This window comes from Pleurodeles waltl, chromosome 4_2 (assembly GCF_031143425.1).
Source record: "Pleurodeles waltl isolate 20211129_DDA chromosome 4_2, aPleWal1.hap1.20221129, whole genome shotgun sequence".
Classification (NCBI taxonomy): Eukaryota; Metazoa; Chordata; class Amphibia; order Caudata; family Salamandridae; genus Pleurodeles; species Pleurodeles waltl.
The window spans coordinates 358,435,076-358,451,879 of record NC_090443.1 but is presented as its reverse complement, the minus strand read 5'-3'; the positions used below and the strand labels follow the sequence as shown (position 1 = coordinate 358,451,879).

Here is a 16,804-nt window from a genome sequence, read left to right as displayed (position 1 = left end):
AGGGCTTGTAAATAAGCCTCCAAGTCCCAGATTATGGTAGGTGTCATGCAGTGCAGTGCAGCTTCCAAAAAAGCTGCGCTGCACTGTGTGACAAGGAGAGAGCAGGAAAGTGTCATATTTACATAGAAATGGCACTCTCCTCCCCTCTTCCTAGCGCTGGTGCTGATTTCAGCTGCTGTGCGCCACGCACACACCTTAGCGCCATAGTGCTAGGGTGTGTGCATGAGTCTAACATATGTTTTGTACAGGAAGGGTATCCTTCCTGTACAAAATAAATGCCTAGACAAGTGCAATTGCTTTTCTCACTTTGTACATGTGCTGTACAGTGCAGCACATATGCAAAGTTGGAAAAGCAGGGAGAAATGAAAACATTTCTTTGTTTTGCACCTGCTTTGAAAAGGAGTTAATTTTGCTGCTAAATTCTTTCTTCTGATGTTTCAGAATAGGGTTTAGCATCAAAAAGCATGAGTGGTAGCACGGATACGTCCATGTACCACTCATGTACCACTCATGTAACGCCCCCTTGAGGCAAAGTAACGTAAAGCAGCATTTCAGCCTGCTTTGCGTTACATTTCCACACAAACCAATGCAAATATCAAAAAAATTAACGCTAAACCGATGCTAAACCTTCAAGAATCTGGGTCCGAGTGTGATGCAATGGCGACACAATCTCCTGATAAATCTGACCCTTTGGCCCATATTTATGAAACGTTTGCATCACTTTAGAGTAATTTTTTTCACGCTAAAGCGGTGCAAACTTAACTCCATTTTTAGGGAGCGCCAAACCACTTTGCGTCTAATTGTGACAATGAGATGCAAGGTAGGCGTTCCCGTCCTAAAAATGATGGTAGCCCCCTAGGGCCATATTTACCTCCCGACGCTACAACAATGCTCACCTAGATAGCGGAACCACACAATTACGCTAAGCTGGATTAGCGGCAGAATTCAAAGCCTGGTCAGACCAGGCGTTAAAGTGCAGCTAGGCACATTTTCAAAAGGAATCACCATGGACTCCACCATGGTGTCCCTATTTTGGGCACATAGGTGCCCACTCCAACCCCAGCATCACCTCCACCCACACCACAGGGACACTACTGGAGGAGGGAGCCCATGCCAGGTAAGTTTAGGTAAGTATATGTTTTACTGTTAAGTGCCACTGGGGGCCACTTACATGTTGCCCCCTGGCTGGCACTGAGTCTGTTGGGGTGGTCCTGGGAATCCTGGTCCCCAGTGGTGGGTATTGGGATTGTGGTAATGATTCCTGTCTATATTTAGACAGGAGTCATGTTTTGGCTGCTTGGGTGCCAAAAAATGACGATAGGCTGACAAGTGGCATATATTTTGCCGCTATTCTGTCCAGCGCCATTTTTTCTACCGCCATCAAGCCCCGGCTACCGTCATTTTTCATGACGCTAGCCATTCATTGTGCGTCATTTAATAAATATGGTGCATAGATGACTCTACGGAATGGCGATAGCTCGCACTAAAATTTTTGACGCACAAATGCACTAGCGCAGTTGTGCATCATTGTTCATAAATATGGGCCTTAGGGCCAGATTTATACTTTTTCATGCAAAACTGCGTATAGCGCCATTCCAAGGTGCCGGCCGGACGCCATGTTTATGGAATGGCGCTATCCGGCACCAATGCCCTGTTAGCGTCCTTGGAAAAGATGCTAACACTGCGGGGGAGGCATAGGGGAAACCGGGGCTTGTGCGCTGAATTTGGCGCTACACTGTTTAGAGGCATAAAAATGCCTCTAAGCAGTGTAGCGCCATTTTCTGGTGCACAACACCAATGGACATGGCTTCTGTCTTAGTAAAGACGGGAGCCATGCCCACCACCCCAATGGCCGTGCTTCCCAGGGGGCGAATGTCCCTTGGGCATGGCCTTTGGGGTGGTGGGTGTGCAGGGGGCCCCAAGTCAGGGTCCCCGAGCAGGGAAAAATTAAAAAAATTAAAATACTTACCGGGGCTTCCCTGGGATGGGTCACCCATCCTGTGGTGTCCCTCTGGTGTGGGTGGGGTTGGGGTGACGGTTTCCCTGGAGCCAGGTAAGAGCACCTGTGGGCACTTTCCATGGTCTCTGACCATGAAAATATGCCTACAGGTCCCCTTACGCCTGCCCATACCCACGCATTAAATAATGGCGCTAAGCAAGTTTAGCGCCATTATTCAAGGCGTGCTGTATTTTAGCATGGGGGATAAATACAGAGCAAAGGCCATATTGTCCTTATCTGGACAGTAACGCCTACCTTGCATCTCATTGAAGCAAGGTATGTTTTCACGTCCAGAAAACGACGTCAACTCCATCTAGCACCAAAGTATAAATATGGAAGTAAGTTTGCGCTGAATTAACGTAAAACAAATTACGCTAATTCAGCTCAAACCAAGTATAAATATGGGCCTTAGTTACTAGCTGAATCAGAATTTACAAGGCTCTCATAATGAGGGTCTCAGGCGCACGGCAATATAAGCAATACAAGAAGCAAGTCTACGAGAACTTAGGGAATTGTTTTCTGCTTCCAAAAATGGCACTTGTACGTCAAGGGTTTAGATCCAACAGAGTTAATTAACCAAAGCGTTCATTCTTCTGAGACTGAAGCATTCAGGCTATACATACTTACTTGGTTTGTGCACGCCCCTGCTCGAACCATAGGTGGAATGATGTATCTTGAACCTTACCGGACAACTTTACTCAGTTGCTATGTCTTCTTGTTACCTGGGAAAGAGACTACTGAAACAGCACCGAACTGTGCTGTGCAAGTCCTGTGTCATTTGGGGAGTTTGCTGTGCTGTTCCCGTGGTGCTCGTGAATACGTTTCTCTACACAAAGGAAAGTGGTTTATTAACGGCTTTGCTAATGTTTATATTTGCTAACGTTCATATGTTAATTGCTAGTCTGCGCAGTGATATTTTTCCAGTTTGCCGAAATGCATGGATTGTCAGAGGTTCCGGCAATTCGAAGATTGACATTAGAGTCCCCCCCATTCTTCCCGCCCCCCTCCCCAATCACAAGCAACAAATCCTTTTCCTTAGGACATATGTTGTCTTCTGGTGCCCTCTCGTGGCTTTTTTTGGTGGTACCATAACCTTCATTGGTCATTGTCTAGCAGCGGCCAATCCAGAGTGTTAGATATGGGGGGAAAGAATGTGTTAAGGACAATAGAAACTGAAGCTTTTTCAGTACCTTCAAAGGGCCTGACATTCATCCCGTTTGCATTGTTTATAAAGAAGCCAGAAAGTAGGTGTGACACTACAAGGCAAAACACAACACTTTATTAAGCAATGAAAGTTGAAAATGAATGAAGTAGCCACATTTTATTCCACCAAAATGTTCAGAGATGTTGGAAACCATGACCAGATGTAAGATGCAAAAGTGATACCATCAGGTGTAATAATGTACGAAGTGCTGCCTCAAAGCATTGAATAACTATTGGCGCCTCCTCGCCTTACAGGTGAAGTGTGCACAGTATTGGCCGACCCTGGAGACTGGCACATTGACGTTTGGAAACATCACGGTGGTGATTAAAGAAGAGAAGAAGTGTCCTGATTACATTATTCGTAAACTGCAAATCTCGAACGTAAGTAGTTTGACTAATAACGTATCTGATTTATTTCTGTCTGTTAGTCTGTATTACTAGAAATCCAGGGCTCGTGAGACAATGTCGTACACATGGAGCATGGGTGTAGTAGATCAAACTGTCGTCAACTTCATTAATGAAACTCTAAGTAGAGGGTAATGTCCCAGACATGCTTCGCACGCACATAATACCCCCTCCCAATTATAATGCCCATGTAAATCCTAATTGGACCAGAAAAGGTCTTTCGGTCGAATTAGAATTTATAAGGTATGTAAGAATACCCCCAAGGGGAGGGAAACTGCACACAAATGAGAACTAACGTGATAATTCGATCAGAAACACAATTTCAGTGCCCTCAGTCTTCTATTGTGATAAACTTAGAATAGGATGGAATGCTTGCATCCCAGAATCACCCGTGCCTGGATTTCCTGGCCATTTGTGATTTACCTCGTGTTTGGAATCATCCTAGAAGACGGGCAGGATTCTGGAGACCATAAAATGAGTACTGTTGAAACGAGTTATAAATAACTGCAGGTATCTGTCATATATGTCCCTTAGTTTGATCCCTTTAGAAGGTCTACTTCCCGGATATATCACCCATTTCCTTACCACTTACGACATTAAGCCTAGTGCTTCTACCCCAGAAGAGCAGATTCAATCCCCTTCCGCCAGTCTTTAAAAGACACATTGTAAATAGGCAAAAAAGGGTGGCAACATGCTTCTAGCCAGGCCCGATCCCTGAAAGAACTTTAAAGTAGTCACTGAATGTGGACATGAGCCCCATGTATACTCTTTGGGGCATATTTAAGAAAAGTGGTGCTGCACACAGTGCAGCAACACTTTTCTTGTGCCCTTTAGCGCCCCCCCTACCGCCACCATGTGTGCGCCGTATTTAAAATATGGCGTACAATGGCGCACAGTAGGGGGCAATAACGTAATTTTTTTGACTCCATTGATGTTCTCTGCAGGAGTAGTGCCAAAATATTAGATAGGGGCCCACTGTATGCAATGGCTTTCCCCCTTTTAACGCCAAAAGTGCTGAAAATAATGATGCAAGGAAATCTAACAGATTTTTCAGCTCTCCTAAGGGGGGAATGCCTTTTTTGCATACATTATTCCTGGCGCAGGTATTATGTAGCACAAAGGATTGCAAAGCGGCACAATGCATACATTTCGCCACTTTGTACATACGGTGTAGCATTTTTGTCCTAATGCTACATTAGATTAAAAAAATGACATTGGTGTGGCATTAGAATGGTGCTAGGGGCTATTAAATATGCCCCATTGTATGCTGATTTATTGTATGTGGCTATCATAAAAGTCTGGCATGGATTCCGCGTTCATAATGTTACATTGGCTACCACTGTTTTTGTGTATTTGTCAGCTACTTTGGTCTAGTGCGACGCCATTTCCATTGTTTTTATGAATTTGTAAACTGAAATTCAACTTGCTCAGCCTCTTTTATGCCTACTTATCATAATATTACATAAACGTTGCACTGATTTGAAAATAGGGCAAACATTTGCTGCTTGTGCAATATGATGATGGGCAAATATATTTTGCTTCAGTCCAAAAATAAAAGGATTTTTGCACCACATGAGAAAAAAAGATTGGGAAATCATAGTTAAAATACAAAACAGATTTTTTTAAATAATTTTTACATAGGTTATAGAGATTTAAACAAATAACCCTAACAAAAAAATAACAAAAAACAGAGCAGATAATTTTCTCTCTTCTCACGCTACTTCACAATTGTACAATGTGTTTTTGCCGCATGCATTATCCCACATTTCAAAAGTCAAAAGTGGACCCAAATGTATTGTCTGCCTTTCTTAATACGGAAACGCAGCAAACGGTATGCAATCAGTTTCGTGCATGCTCTGGTCATGTGCAAAAGTTTAATTTTGAGCCCCGTATTCCATTCTCCACTACACATTTAGCAATAATAGTGCATGTGGCTTTGCACCACTGAACACTATCTCTGTTGTGATAATGATCTGCAAATAAACAGAGCTTTTTAGAAATACACACAAATCAGATGCCCAGACTGAAGATGTTTATAGACACCCTAAGAGGGATGGGTATGCCCGAGCACAGTTCCAGTGCACACTATGTCACTGGAACCATAGCTGATGATCCCCAACTAGGGTGAAACTGTACCTGGGTTGCTTGTGTTCTGATTCAGGGAGGAACTGGCCTGACAGTTTGTGCAGAAACATGTTTGTACACTGGGATGTGGGTTAAGATTGGTGGGCATATGGCTGGATCCAAACTGAGGTGGCATAGTGTGCAAAATAGCAATAGACTGAGATGCAGCACCGCGTTATTACCAGTGGCTGAGATTAATTCAAGCATTCCTTCTAACACTTTTTTGCATACTTTAACTTTCTAAAAGTGGGATTTTATGGAATCTGATTGGATTTTAAATTACTAATAATTTGATACCTTGAGCCATGGTTCAAGCTATTCCCAAACTGAAGGTATTCTTTATATAATGTAACCCTGAGCCTTTCTATGTGAGAGCCAGCCTTGCCACAGTGTAAAACTATTTTAAATATTTTTAACTGTCAGGACATTTAAAACTTATGCAAACATGTCCCACTTTTTAAATTTAATGCTCCATGCCTTTTGGGCATATAGGGCCTACCTTAAGGGCGATTCGTAAGTATTTAAAAAATAAGTTTTAGGCCTGGTTAAAGGTTTATTTTGGCAGGTTAAATTTTCAGTTTCAAAACTGAATGCCAAGGTTGCAGGAGCCGGCCTAGAGTCATGCTTTCCCTTGGTAGCATAGTGGTGGCACAATAGGTGGTGCAGCCCACTAGTGACATTTAACTTACAGGTCCTAGATACACAGAGAACCATATACTAGGGATGTATAGGTAACTTTACTATGCTGATCATGGATTATCCAAATCTACATTTTTTAAGGGCAGAGCCCACTGTTCAGAGTCCAAACAACAACAATAAAATACAGCAACAAATGGGGGGCAAGGGTGGGTGGCCACGCAAAAAGGGCATCTTCTTACAAGTATATATTTTCAAGTTCGATTCCAAGTAATGTTAGGCACGTTTGAAGATTCCATTATTATAAACTTGACTATATTATTGCTCCTTAGTATTCATGTCTTTTAAATGTGGTTGTTTGGATTGTAGTGAGCATATTTGCTGCACCCGTGATTTCAAACAAGGAATGAATTTTGTTGGTTTCCCAGAATGGGTCTTTGGGTGGGATAGGGGTATGTGTCACAAACAAAAAGAGTAGAATGCCCTTGCTGCATTTACCACACACTTGAATTTTGTTTCCCCAAGATGTATTTTTGACATACAATAAATTGTTAACTTGATTGTGTATTTTCCCACTCATTAAAATGTTATAATTAATAATTCTCAACTAACTTTTATAATTGATTGATATGCTGAGTCACAATAGAAAAACCCTGACACTTACGTGCAGGTTTAGTGACACTGTGACCCATATTTATACTTTTAGAGCGCTGCATTTGCACCACTTTTTTAACGTAAAAGTGGCGCAAACTTACAAAATACAATTGTCTTTTTGTAAGTTTGTGCCGCTTTTGCATCAAACAATGATGCAAATGCTGTGCTAAAAAAGTATAAATATGGGCCTGTATTTGCAGGATCTGTGTGGGAATGTCAATCCAATATTTTTATCCTGCAAGTAGCTCTTGAACCATAATTAGAGCCCTCCCCCCATCCATTTGGGGACTCCTCTTCCCTTACAAACTAGTCAATTTTTCAAGGTCATTTTCTATTATCTGGTGGCGTCATGTGACCCTTGATAGTGCAACGCTAAGGCAGCTACATTCAATTACACTAAGCCTGGGAAAACCTTGCCTACATATATGTATTTACTTCATAATCAGTTATGTGTGCCAAAAATATCTGTCATAGAAAGTGTCTGGTTTTCACAGAAAAATGAGAAGACCCCTGAGCGAGATATCACTCACATTCAGTTCATCAGCTGGCCTGACCACGGTGTGCCCGATGACCCCTACCTGCTACTCAAGCTGCGCCGCAGAGTCACTGCTTTCAGCAACTTCTTCAGTGGCCCCATCGTTGTTCACTGCAGGTAAATCCACATAAGTAAATAATAATAAATAATAAGTAAATAGGAAAAACAATTACCTGAGTTTAAGAATCAGGGCTCGATTTAGCAATGGATGCAAGGGGGGTACAATTATTATTTTACACAATGAATTATCAATGGGAAACAGTCTTTAAGGATAGGGTGCTGTTGAAATGACAGACGATTGCTCCAAACTGCAGGGCACTCCCACATTCAAAGTAAAGAATGTTGCTATACAAAAATTAGAAACATTTGGACCCACGTTTAAGATGGCCTACCGTCTCCTTGCGCAACATTAGCGTAATTCTTCTAACGCTAATGTGGCCCAACAAGGCCAAAATCGCAGCGCCAGATTTACAAAGTGGCCCAATGCATGCACTGTACTACTTTGTAACCCCTTGCACCATATTATGCTTGCACCAGGCCCCATATTTACGAGGCATACAAAGTGGTTTAGCACCGCCATGTAAATGTAGATAAGGGCACAGCGCTACCGGGGCGTTGCTGATAGTGATACTCTAGTGGCACTAGGGGCTTGTAAATAAGCCCCATCAGGTGTTAGAAGGCGGGCCTATTCACTTTTGTTTGGATCTGGTCATAGGCTGTGGACTGGCAAAATTGGCACCTCTGTTCTCGCAAAAAAAACACAGACCCAAATAATGTTATTACTGGAAAGTAGGGGTCTTTTTATACAGAACGAAAACAAAAATACCTTTTTAAACTTAAACTTAAATATCACCTTATGCTTATCACACCTCCAACCTGAAAACCTTTACAATGTAATATTCAGAACAAATATTTTGGAATCGCATTTTGACGGTAGCATGACTTCAGGCCTGAACCGACCTTGCAATTTTCAGTGGGCAACAAAAATACCTGACACCTCCAATCCACTTGAATGACCTATAAAATAGAGCAGTTGTTTGCACGTACTGGTACTCACCTGTAACATCAGCATACCTGTGATCCCCTGATTTGATTAAAATCTGTAGCTATTTTTATGAACAGATAACATAATTGAACATTAGTTGGGCAATCTATACAGGTACATATTTCATCAGCATTTTAACGCCTCTTTTTTACATAGTGAGAACTTGACCTAAAAGAATTGGAGTGCTTTACATGAGCACCAGTTACATTACAAAAGGACACATTAATTTTTGTAAGCATGGGGAGATTAAGTTATTTGCCCAGAATGACAGGATGTTGAGGTGACTCTGAGACTTGAAACTTTGTCCCCAGTTCCAAAGTCAGCAGCTCTAACCATTACTCCACATCTTCTTCCAACTCGTCATAACGGCATCTTTAAGAGTCTCTCCATGGCAAAGCCTCACCACATTCATCCCAGAACAGGATCCCTGTTTGTGGTCAGCCATGACTTACAACTATCTGGAACAAGGCCTATAGGCTAATGTCCACCTCACACCATCTGAACCCATATGCAGGATACCATAAAATCATACTAGTCCAATGAAGGCACCATAAAGTATGAAACAAATGTGTTCTTCTCAGTCTTTCCACCACAGTGCATGTAGGTACCTGGGCCCATATTTATACTCGGTTTGCGCTGAATTAGTATCATTTTTTTACGCTAATTCTGCGCAAACCTAACTCCATAATTATACTTTGGCGCTAGACACGTCTAGTGCCAAAGTTATGGAGTTAACGTCGTTTTCTGGACGTGAAAACCTACCTTGCGTCAATGAGATGCAAGGTAAGCATTCCTGTCCAGAAAAGGACGATATGGCCTTTGTGCCATATTTATCCCCCTGTGCTAAAATGGGGGGGATGGGGGCCTTAAATAATGGCACTAAGCTTGCTTAGCGCCATTATTTAACGCCTGGGTATGGGCAGGCATAAGGGGTCCTGTAGGCATATTTCCATTGTCAGAGACCATGGAAAGTGCCCACAAGTGCCCTTCCTTTTGTCCCCAGGGATGCCCCGCCCACCCCCACCCGCACCAGAGGGACACCACAGGATGGGGGAACCCATCCCAGGCAAGTCCCGGTAAGTATATATTTTTTTCCTGCTTGGGGGCCCTGACTTGGGGCCCCCTGCACGGCACTGGCCCCAGTGCCCATGCCCAGGGGACATTCGTCCCCTGGGCACGGCCGTTGGGGTGGTTGGCATGGCTCCTGTCTTTAATAAGACAGGAGCCATGTCCATGGGGGTTGTGCACCAGTAAATGGCGGTACACTCCTTAGAGGCATTTTTCTGCCTCTAAACAGTGTAGCACCAAATTTAGGCGCACAAGCCCTGGTTTCCTCTACGCCTCCCTTCCCTTTTAGCAACCTTTCCAAGAACGCTAACAGGACATGAGTGCCGGCTAGCGCCATTCCATAAATATGGTGCCCGGCCGGCGTCTTTGAATGGCGCTAGCCGCTGCTATACTTTTTCACGCAAAAGTGCGCTAATGCAGTTTTGCGTGAAAAAGTATAAATCTGGCCCCAGGTGTCTGTGTATTCCCTCAGCCAAAGAAGGCTAAAAATCATGGTATGGCATGAAGAACTGCCTCAATAATTAATTCTCTTCCCTCACCAGATAAATGTACCCCGATATTTGCAAAAGGATGCTGTCTCTCAAGCCAGAGAAGCCTAGGATGAATGTTGCTGAACAGTGGGAATTTGGAAAATGGAGTCAGCCCAGTATTTAGGCACATTTTTGTCTGACCATTCACCTTTAGCAGTTGATTATGCTGAGTATAGAGACTGTCCACGCGTACCAATGTGGCGGTTAAATCTCAAAGCTCTACAAGATGCTACTTTGAACTTCGATGTTCAAGAAGTGATGAGTACATGTTTAGAAAGCAAACTGGACAGTGACTGGGTCAATAGCGAATGAGGGAGAAGTGATCAAGGCAGTTGTCTGGGGTAATATGTGGGGAAGATGCACAGGGTGAGGCAGCAGCTTAATTTGGAGCAGTCTGAACATATCCAGCTGCAGAAACAAGAGTTTTCAAACCCCGGAATGAAAGAGGAATAAGTAGAGGTGAAACATTAAGTAGCAGAGAAATGGGATGCCCTCACTGCATTGACCCTTACGACACTTAGGGTGAAACTCCACAAGGAGGGCTATAATTTAGAAAGACTTTTGGCCTAGCTTTTAAAAAGCGAACAACCTCCCTCATTGCTGTTGAATCTAAAAAGCCCTGAGGGGAAGTTTAGTGATGACACAGACTGGTATCAATGACACCCTGCCACATTATCTGGCACAGGTATATCAACAGTCAACACAAGGGATGGAGGGGTGTTTCCAGGATGATGTAGAGCTCCCCCAATTAAAGGTGGAATAATGGACAGATCTTGATGCAGAGCTTACAGCACAAGAATTTGTAAAGGTAATTATGGCCCTGTCTCACATGAAAACACCAACCTCAGGCGGACTGCTGGCACGTTATTATCAAACTAAGGCAGTCTTGTTTGGAACTGGGCAGGCCTCCAAATTCTATGAAAGGGGCTATGGTGGGTAAGATCCCCAAACCTGTTGGAGATCCATCCTAGATTTCAGTCTACAGACCACTTTGCATGATCAGTACCAATTTAGAAATCTCAGCAAAAACCTTGACCATGAGACTCAAAGGTGCCATGATGGAGCCAATACATGATTATCAATGCAGTTTTATTCCATTCCTCAGTTTGCAGAGGCTCAGTCATATGGCACATGGAATGACATGGTCCAGAGTAGACAGGGTCTTGGTGGAAATTGATACTGGAAAAGCTTTTGATACGCTAAACTGGGAACGCTTGTTTACTGTGCTTCACTACATGGTGGTGGATCCCATCTTTCAGAGATGGCTCAAACTGTGAGGGTAAGATCTAGAGATGTTGTGTCAATGCTGTGGAATGTGGAACGGGGACCTAGACAAGGTTGACCTCTTTCATCCCAATTGTTTGCTGTGGCAATCAAGCCCTAGGTGATCAGACTTCCAACAGTACTAACTGATTGGAGTATTGTAACTGCTGGTGTGGTAGACTTAGGCCCATATTTCTACTTTTTTGTGACGCATTTGCATAATTATTTTGAGGCAAATTCTGCGCAAACCGAACTTCATATTTATATTTTGACATTAGACACATCTAATGTCAAAACGTAGGAAGTTGCACCATTTTTTGGATGAGTGAACCTACCTTGCGCCAATGAGATGCAAGGTAGTCATTCCCATCCAAAAAATGATGCTATCCCATAGCCCCATATTTATTCCCCTGTGCTAAAATGATGCACAGGTGGCAGGAGGTGCTAAATAATGGTGCTAAGCCTGCTTAGCACCATTATTTAATGCCTGGGTCAGACCAGGCGTTATAGGACCTGTGGATCCATTTCCATGGTTAAATACCATGGAATGGGTCCACAGGTGCCCTCCCTAAGCCCCCACTAGAGGGACACCGGAGGATGGGGGACCCCATCCCAGGTAAGTCCAGAAAAGTATTTTGTTTCTATTTTTATTTTGCTATCGGGGCCCTAACTTTGGGCCCCCTGGATGGCACAGGATGCAATGGCCATGCCCAGGGAACACTTGTCCCCTGTGCTGGCCATTGGGATGGTGGGCATGATTCCTGTCTTTCCTAAGACAGGAGACATGTTTTTGGTGGTTGAGCACCAGGAAATGGCGTTAGTCTGGTTAGAGGCATTTTTTTTTGCCTCTAACCAGGCTAGCGTCATTTTCTGACACACACCCTACTACTTCCCTACCGCCACCCCCATCCTTTTTTAAGGCACTAGCCCAATTTTAGTGCTGGCTTGAGCCATTCAATAAATATGGCGCCTGGCTGGCATTTTGTAATGATGCAAGCCAGCGCTAAACTTTTTGCCGCAACACTGCGTTAGCGCAGTTTTGCAGCAAAAAGTATAAAAATTGGCCTCAGTGTTTCTATATGTGTAAGACGCTCCCATGTACTTACAGCAGCCAAGCTGGTCACTGCCAATTTTGATGTGAGAAATGGAAGGATTTGCGGATTGGTTTGGGTTGAGGGTTTCCTTCTGGGCTCCTTACAGGAGGTGGCACGGGAGAAACATCCCGAACTTGGGCTGAGATGGGAGACAGACTATTCCCAAGAGAATAAATATGATTATAATATGAACAGAATGTTATGAGGACCCACAGAGTCGGTGCACTTTTTGGATTTCCTACTGCTGTCTATCATGAGCAGAATAGCACTTGTGAAGATGGTTATGCACCCTAAGTGCCTCAGTACGTTAGACAATACATTCTGTCTACTTCTGCAATCCACTTTTAAAGAATTTGATTGCCTCCTGGTTTCGCAGTTGTGGGCAGCTAAATTAAGCAGAGTAACATTAGAAGTGCTTACAAGAGAAAGACAGGAAGCTAGATTGGGTTTGCCCAATATAGAATAATATTATATGGAGGCACAGTTGCAGCATGCTGCCAAGTGGTGTGAAGAGATAGATAATTGGGAAATGTTTTATTATGCAGTACACTTGCAGGAGGAGCATCTACCAACCCTGCTCATGAACGGCAGGTGAGCATTAGGGCAGACGCTGCTGTATGGGAAGACTTGGTAAAGAGTTCTGTGTACATCTCCTTTTGTTAGCGATCTGGAGATAGGGTAGTTGGAACCATTCCACAATACATTGTGTGGCGGGCATGTCTGTGCCCCTTGGAGGGGGAGGGATTGTTGTTTCCTGGGAGATTTGCATCCTGGGGAAGAATCCAATTTATATTCTTTGAGGAAACCAGAGAGGCATTTGGGATTGGTGCATTGCAGTTCTTTCAAAATGACAAATTAGCTGATAGAGCTAGGGAGATTTGACTGGGTCTTTTCCAAAATCACGGCCACTTCTGCTACCCTGGTGGGTGTGTTGGCAATGGGTCAGTATCTAAGGGTGGTCTCCCAGCTATACATGACCCAAACATGTGATAGACAATACAACCATTAACAGTCAGGCAACACTGGGACATGGACGTAAATACACCATTGTCAGATGGCGAGTGGAAGATAGCTTGTGCTCTAGTGCAGGAGGTCTGTAGTAATCAACTCTTTAAGTTAACACAGTTCAACTTTCTGTATCGCCTCTACCATGCATCTGTTAAAAAGTATAAAATATGCTCACACCTGTCGGGTGTTTGTAACAGATATGGGCTGTGGAGGCTGCCTTTCTTCATGTGACATGGTCATATAGCATTCTACAGTACTATTGGGATGAGATTATATCTAAAGTGAAGAGGGTGACAGGGGTACATTTGGAGACCTCTGCTAGACAATGCCTGCTAGGTATTCTACCAAAGTTCAAGAATACAAAAATGCAGCAGAAATTTGCACTCCTGGGCAAGCGCCCCCTAGCAATAATACCCAAGACCCCCTAAGGTGCCCCAATAGAAACAAAGGTGTGTTACAGTGGACGGTTGGCTGAGGAGATTAGAATAGATACAGTTAGAATGCATTGTCCCCGCGGAACTTGCAGATCTGGGCTGAATTGATAACTGATTTTGCGGTACAAGGCAAAGTGTGAGGGACTGAGAATCTGGACAGATAAACTCCGGGAGTTACTATGGAGGAATTGTTGCTCAGCATCCCTTTTTGTGGAAGACTCAGCACATATGAATGCCACAACCAAGGTCGTGAGAAGAACCCAGAGTCAAGTAATGTATGATATGGTAATGAGAGGAATTGGGTGTGAAGGGGCTCTTTCAATAATAGATAATATGAAAAAGTGCATGTCAGAAAGGTGCATTTGTATTCATATATATTTGTGATGTCAGATGCTCACAATAAGTGTATATTGTCTCAAAAGTTTATAATATAAATATGTCAGAGGTTTTTTTTAGGGTGCGGCTCCAAACCCCTCTGGTCCTTTTTATTTGCATTGTTTTGTAAGGCAAACTCAATCAGAAGGTATTGGAGTGCTTTACATGACCACCAGTTAGATTACACACGGCTATCCCATCCACCGTCTTACACGTTCCATAGGATATAATGGAATTGTAATATGATGGACTGGATGTCCGTCACATTTGTGATGGAGTAACCCCATCTGCTAAACACTAAATCAGGCTCTAAGCGATTTGCCCCAAATCACAAGATGTTGAACCCACTTTGAGACTCAAAGCTGGGTCCCCAGCTCCAACGTTGGCAGCTCTGACCATTATGCCACATCTTCTACCATCCCTTCTTTTCAAACAAGAAAAAAATAGATCCTCTAGGAAAGAAGAAAATGCAGCCGATCCGGTATCTGGCACCAGCCTGAATTAGCTGGTATATCATTAATAAACAGTAGACGTTTCCTTGAAACTATTTACAGATAACACAAGACTCCCTTTCCCTTAGTGCGTACCTCATGTATAATGTCTCCTCTGCACCTCCTGTTTTCGACCTACCTCACACTGTTTACCAACCAAGATGTTTTCAGACAACCATTCTTCCTCAAATGCTATTTACATGCTGTCACCGAGCATCCTAGCCGAGGCTAGAGCCCTTTGACCTTGATCAGCCTTCTGAAATATGTATATTGATGTTGGCCTGAAGTGAAATCTTTGGCATCATAATTCATCACTCTCTTTAGTATTGTGACTTCAGTGCCAAGAAGACGTTATGCAAAGTGAGCTAAGCAAAGTATATCGCTCTCGAGAAGAGATATAAAAAATCAAAATAAAGCAAAACAAAAAAATTGGAAAAAATATAAATATAACACTAAGGGGTTGCTATATTAAGATGTTGTGCTGGGTTTGCGTCATGAAAGTGACACAAACCAGAACAAAATGTTTTTTTTTTTATCATTTACTTTCCAGGAAATTGACTAAAAGTATGCAATGTAGTTCAAAGTGCTGCTTTGTGTTACTTAGCGTTCTGGGGGTGTTACATGGGTGTTCCCACGCAATCACCCACCCTTTGCTAAGCTAGGCTTTTACACAAACTCTTGCACTACGGTGCAAAGGTATTGTGTGTGTGGCACTCACCAGCAAAATCCTGCATCGTGCTAGGGAGAGGGGAGGAGAGCGCCATTTCCCTGCAGATAAGGGGGCATATTTACAAGCACCTCCTTGTGCCAAAGTAGGATCAATTTTTTACGCTAATGTGGCGTTATGAAGGCATTTTTGCCGCACCAGATTTACAAAGTGGTGCAATGCATGCATCATGCCACTTTGTGCCCCCTTGCACCACATTATTCCTGTGCCATGCATAATGTGTGCAAGAGGGCGTTCTGGCCCAGGGAGGCCCGAAAAAATGGCACACTGAAATCCACAAGATTTCACTGCACCATTTTTTCCATCATTTTTAACACCTGCTAAGAGCAGGCGTTAAAATGACACACCCACTCCAATCAGTGAGCCTCCCTACACTTTGCTGCACTAGCATCACATTTTTTGATGCTGGTGAAGCAAAGCACCACAATAGCGTCAAAAATTTGGATGATATTGGCTTAACGTTCGCCATGGTACACTGGAATATAAATACGGTGCACCCATGGTGTCGCTAGGTGGGGCAGGAGTGAAGCAAGAAAACTGGCGCATCAGAGCTGATGCGCCAGTTTCTTGTAAATCTGCCCCATGGTGCTTTCCTGCTCACTCCCTGTCTCTCAACACAGTGCAGCATTTTCACCTCTGTGCTGCGTTGGGTGACACTTTAGTGAATCTGCCCCCAAATTTGTTCCTCAAAATACACACAAATGTGTGGTTAACTATGTGATCTTTCATCACCATGTGATCAATGCCTGTAATTTCTATAGAGAGATGGAATGATTGCCGCTAGGGGTTTTGTATTGCAGTGAAAGACAATGACCTACAACTTTGGAAAGAGACACTTATTCAAAGAGATTAATGCCCTTTGATATCAGTTGTTGCATTGCATTATTTAACTGGCAGCCCTGAGTGAGTGATTGCTGGTCACTTATCGTAGTAATTAATCTATGAAAAGTTTACAGTGCAATACAACACATTAAAACCAAATCATTTCGTAATTGGTTGGTGTCTTTTGACTCGATTGCCTTTCAAATGATTTTCAGTGCTGGTGTCGGGCGCACCGGGACCTATATATCAATTGATGCAATGATGGAGGGTTTGGATAGTGAGAACAGAGTCGATGTCTACGGGTTTGTTGTGAGCTTGCGCCGACAGCGCTGCCTCATGGTTCAAGTTGAGGTAAGTTCTTAGAGCCCTATTGCATGATTTTTTGCATTGT

At 43.3% G+C, this 16,804-nt stretch overlaps 1 protein-coding gene across 4 annotated transcripts in view; it reads left to right on the top strand.

Moving 5' to 3' along the window:
- Positions 1-16,804, top strand: part of PTPRC (protein tyrosine phosphatase receptor type C) — a 536,505-nt gene that overhangs the window by 452,811 nt on the left and 66,890 nt on the right. For all 4 annotated transcript variants that reach the window (XM_069231438.1, XM_069231436.1, XM_069231437.1 and 1 more), the window contains 3 exons: positions 3,458-3,583; positions 7,516-7,673; positions 16,629-16,764. In XM_069231438.1, the coding sequence (XP_069087539.1) occupies positions 3,458-3,583; positions 7,516-7,673; positions 16,629-16,764 (420 nt within the window). The remainder of the gene's footprint in view (positions 1-3,457; positions 3,584-7,515; positions 7,674-16,628; positions 16,765-16,804) is intronic.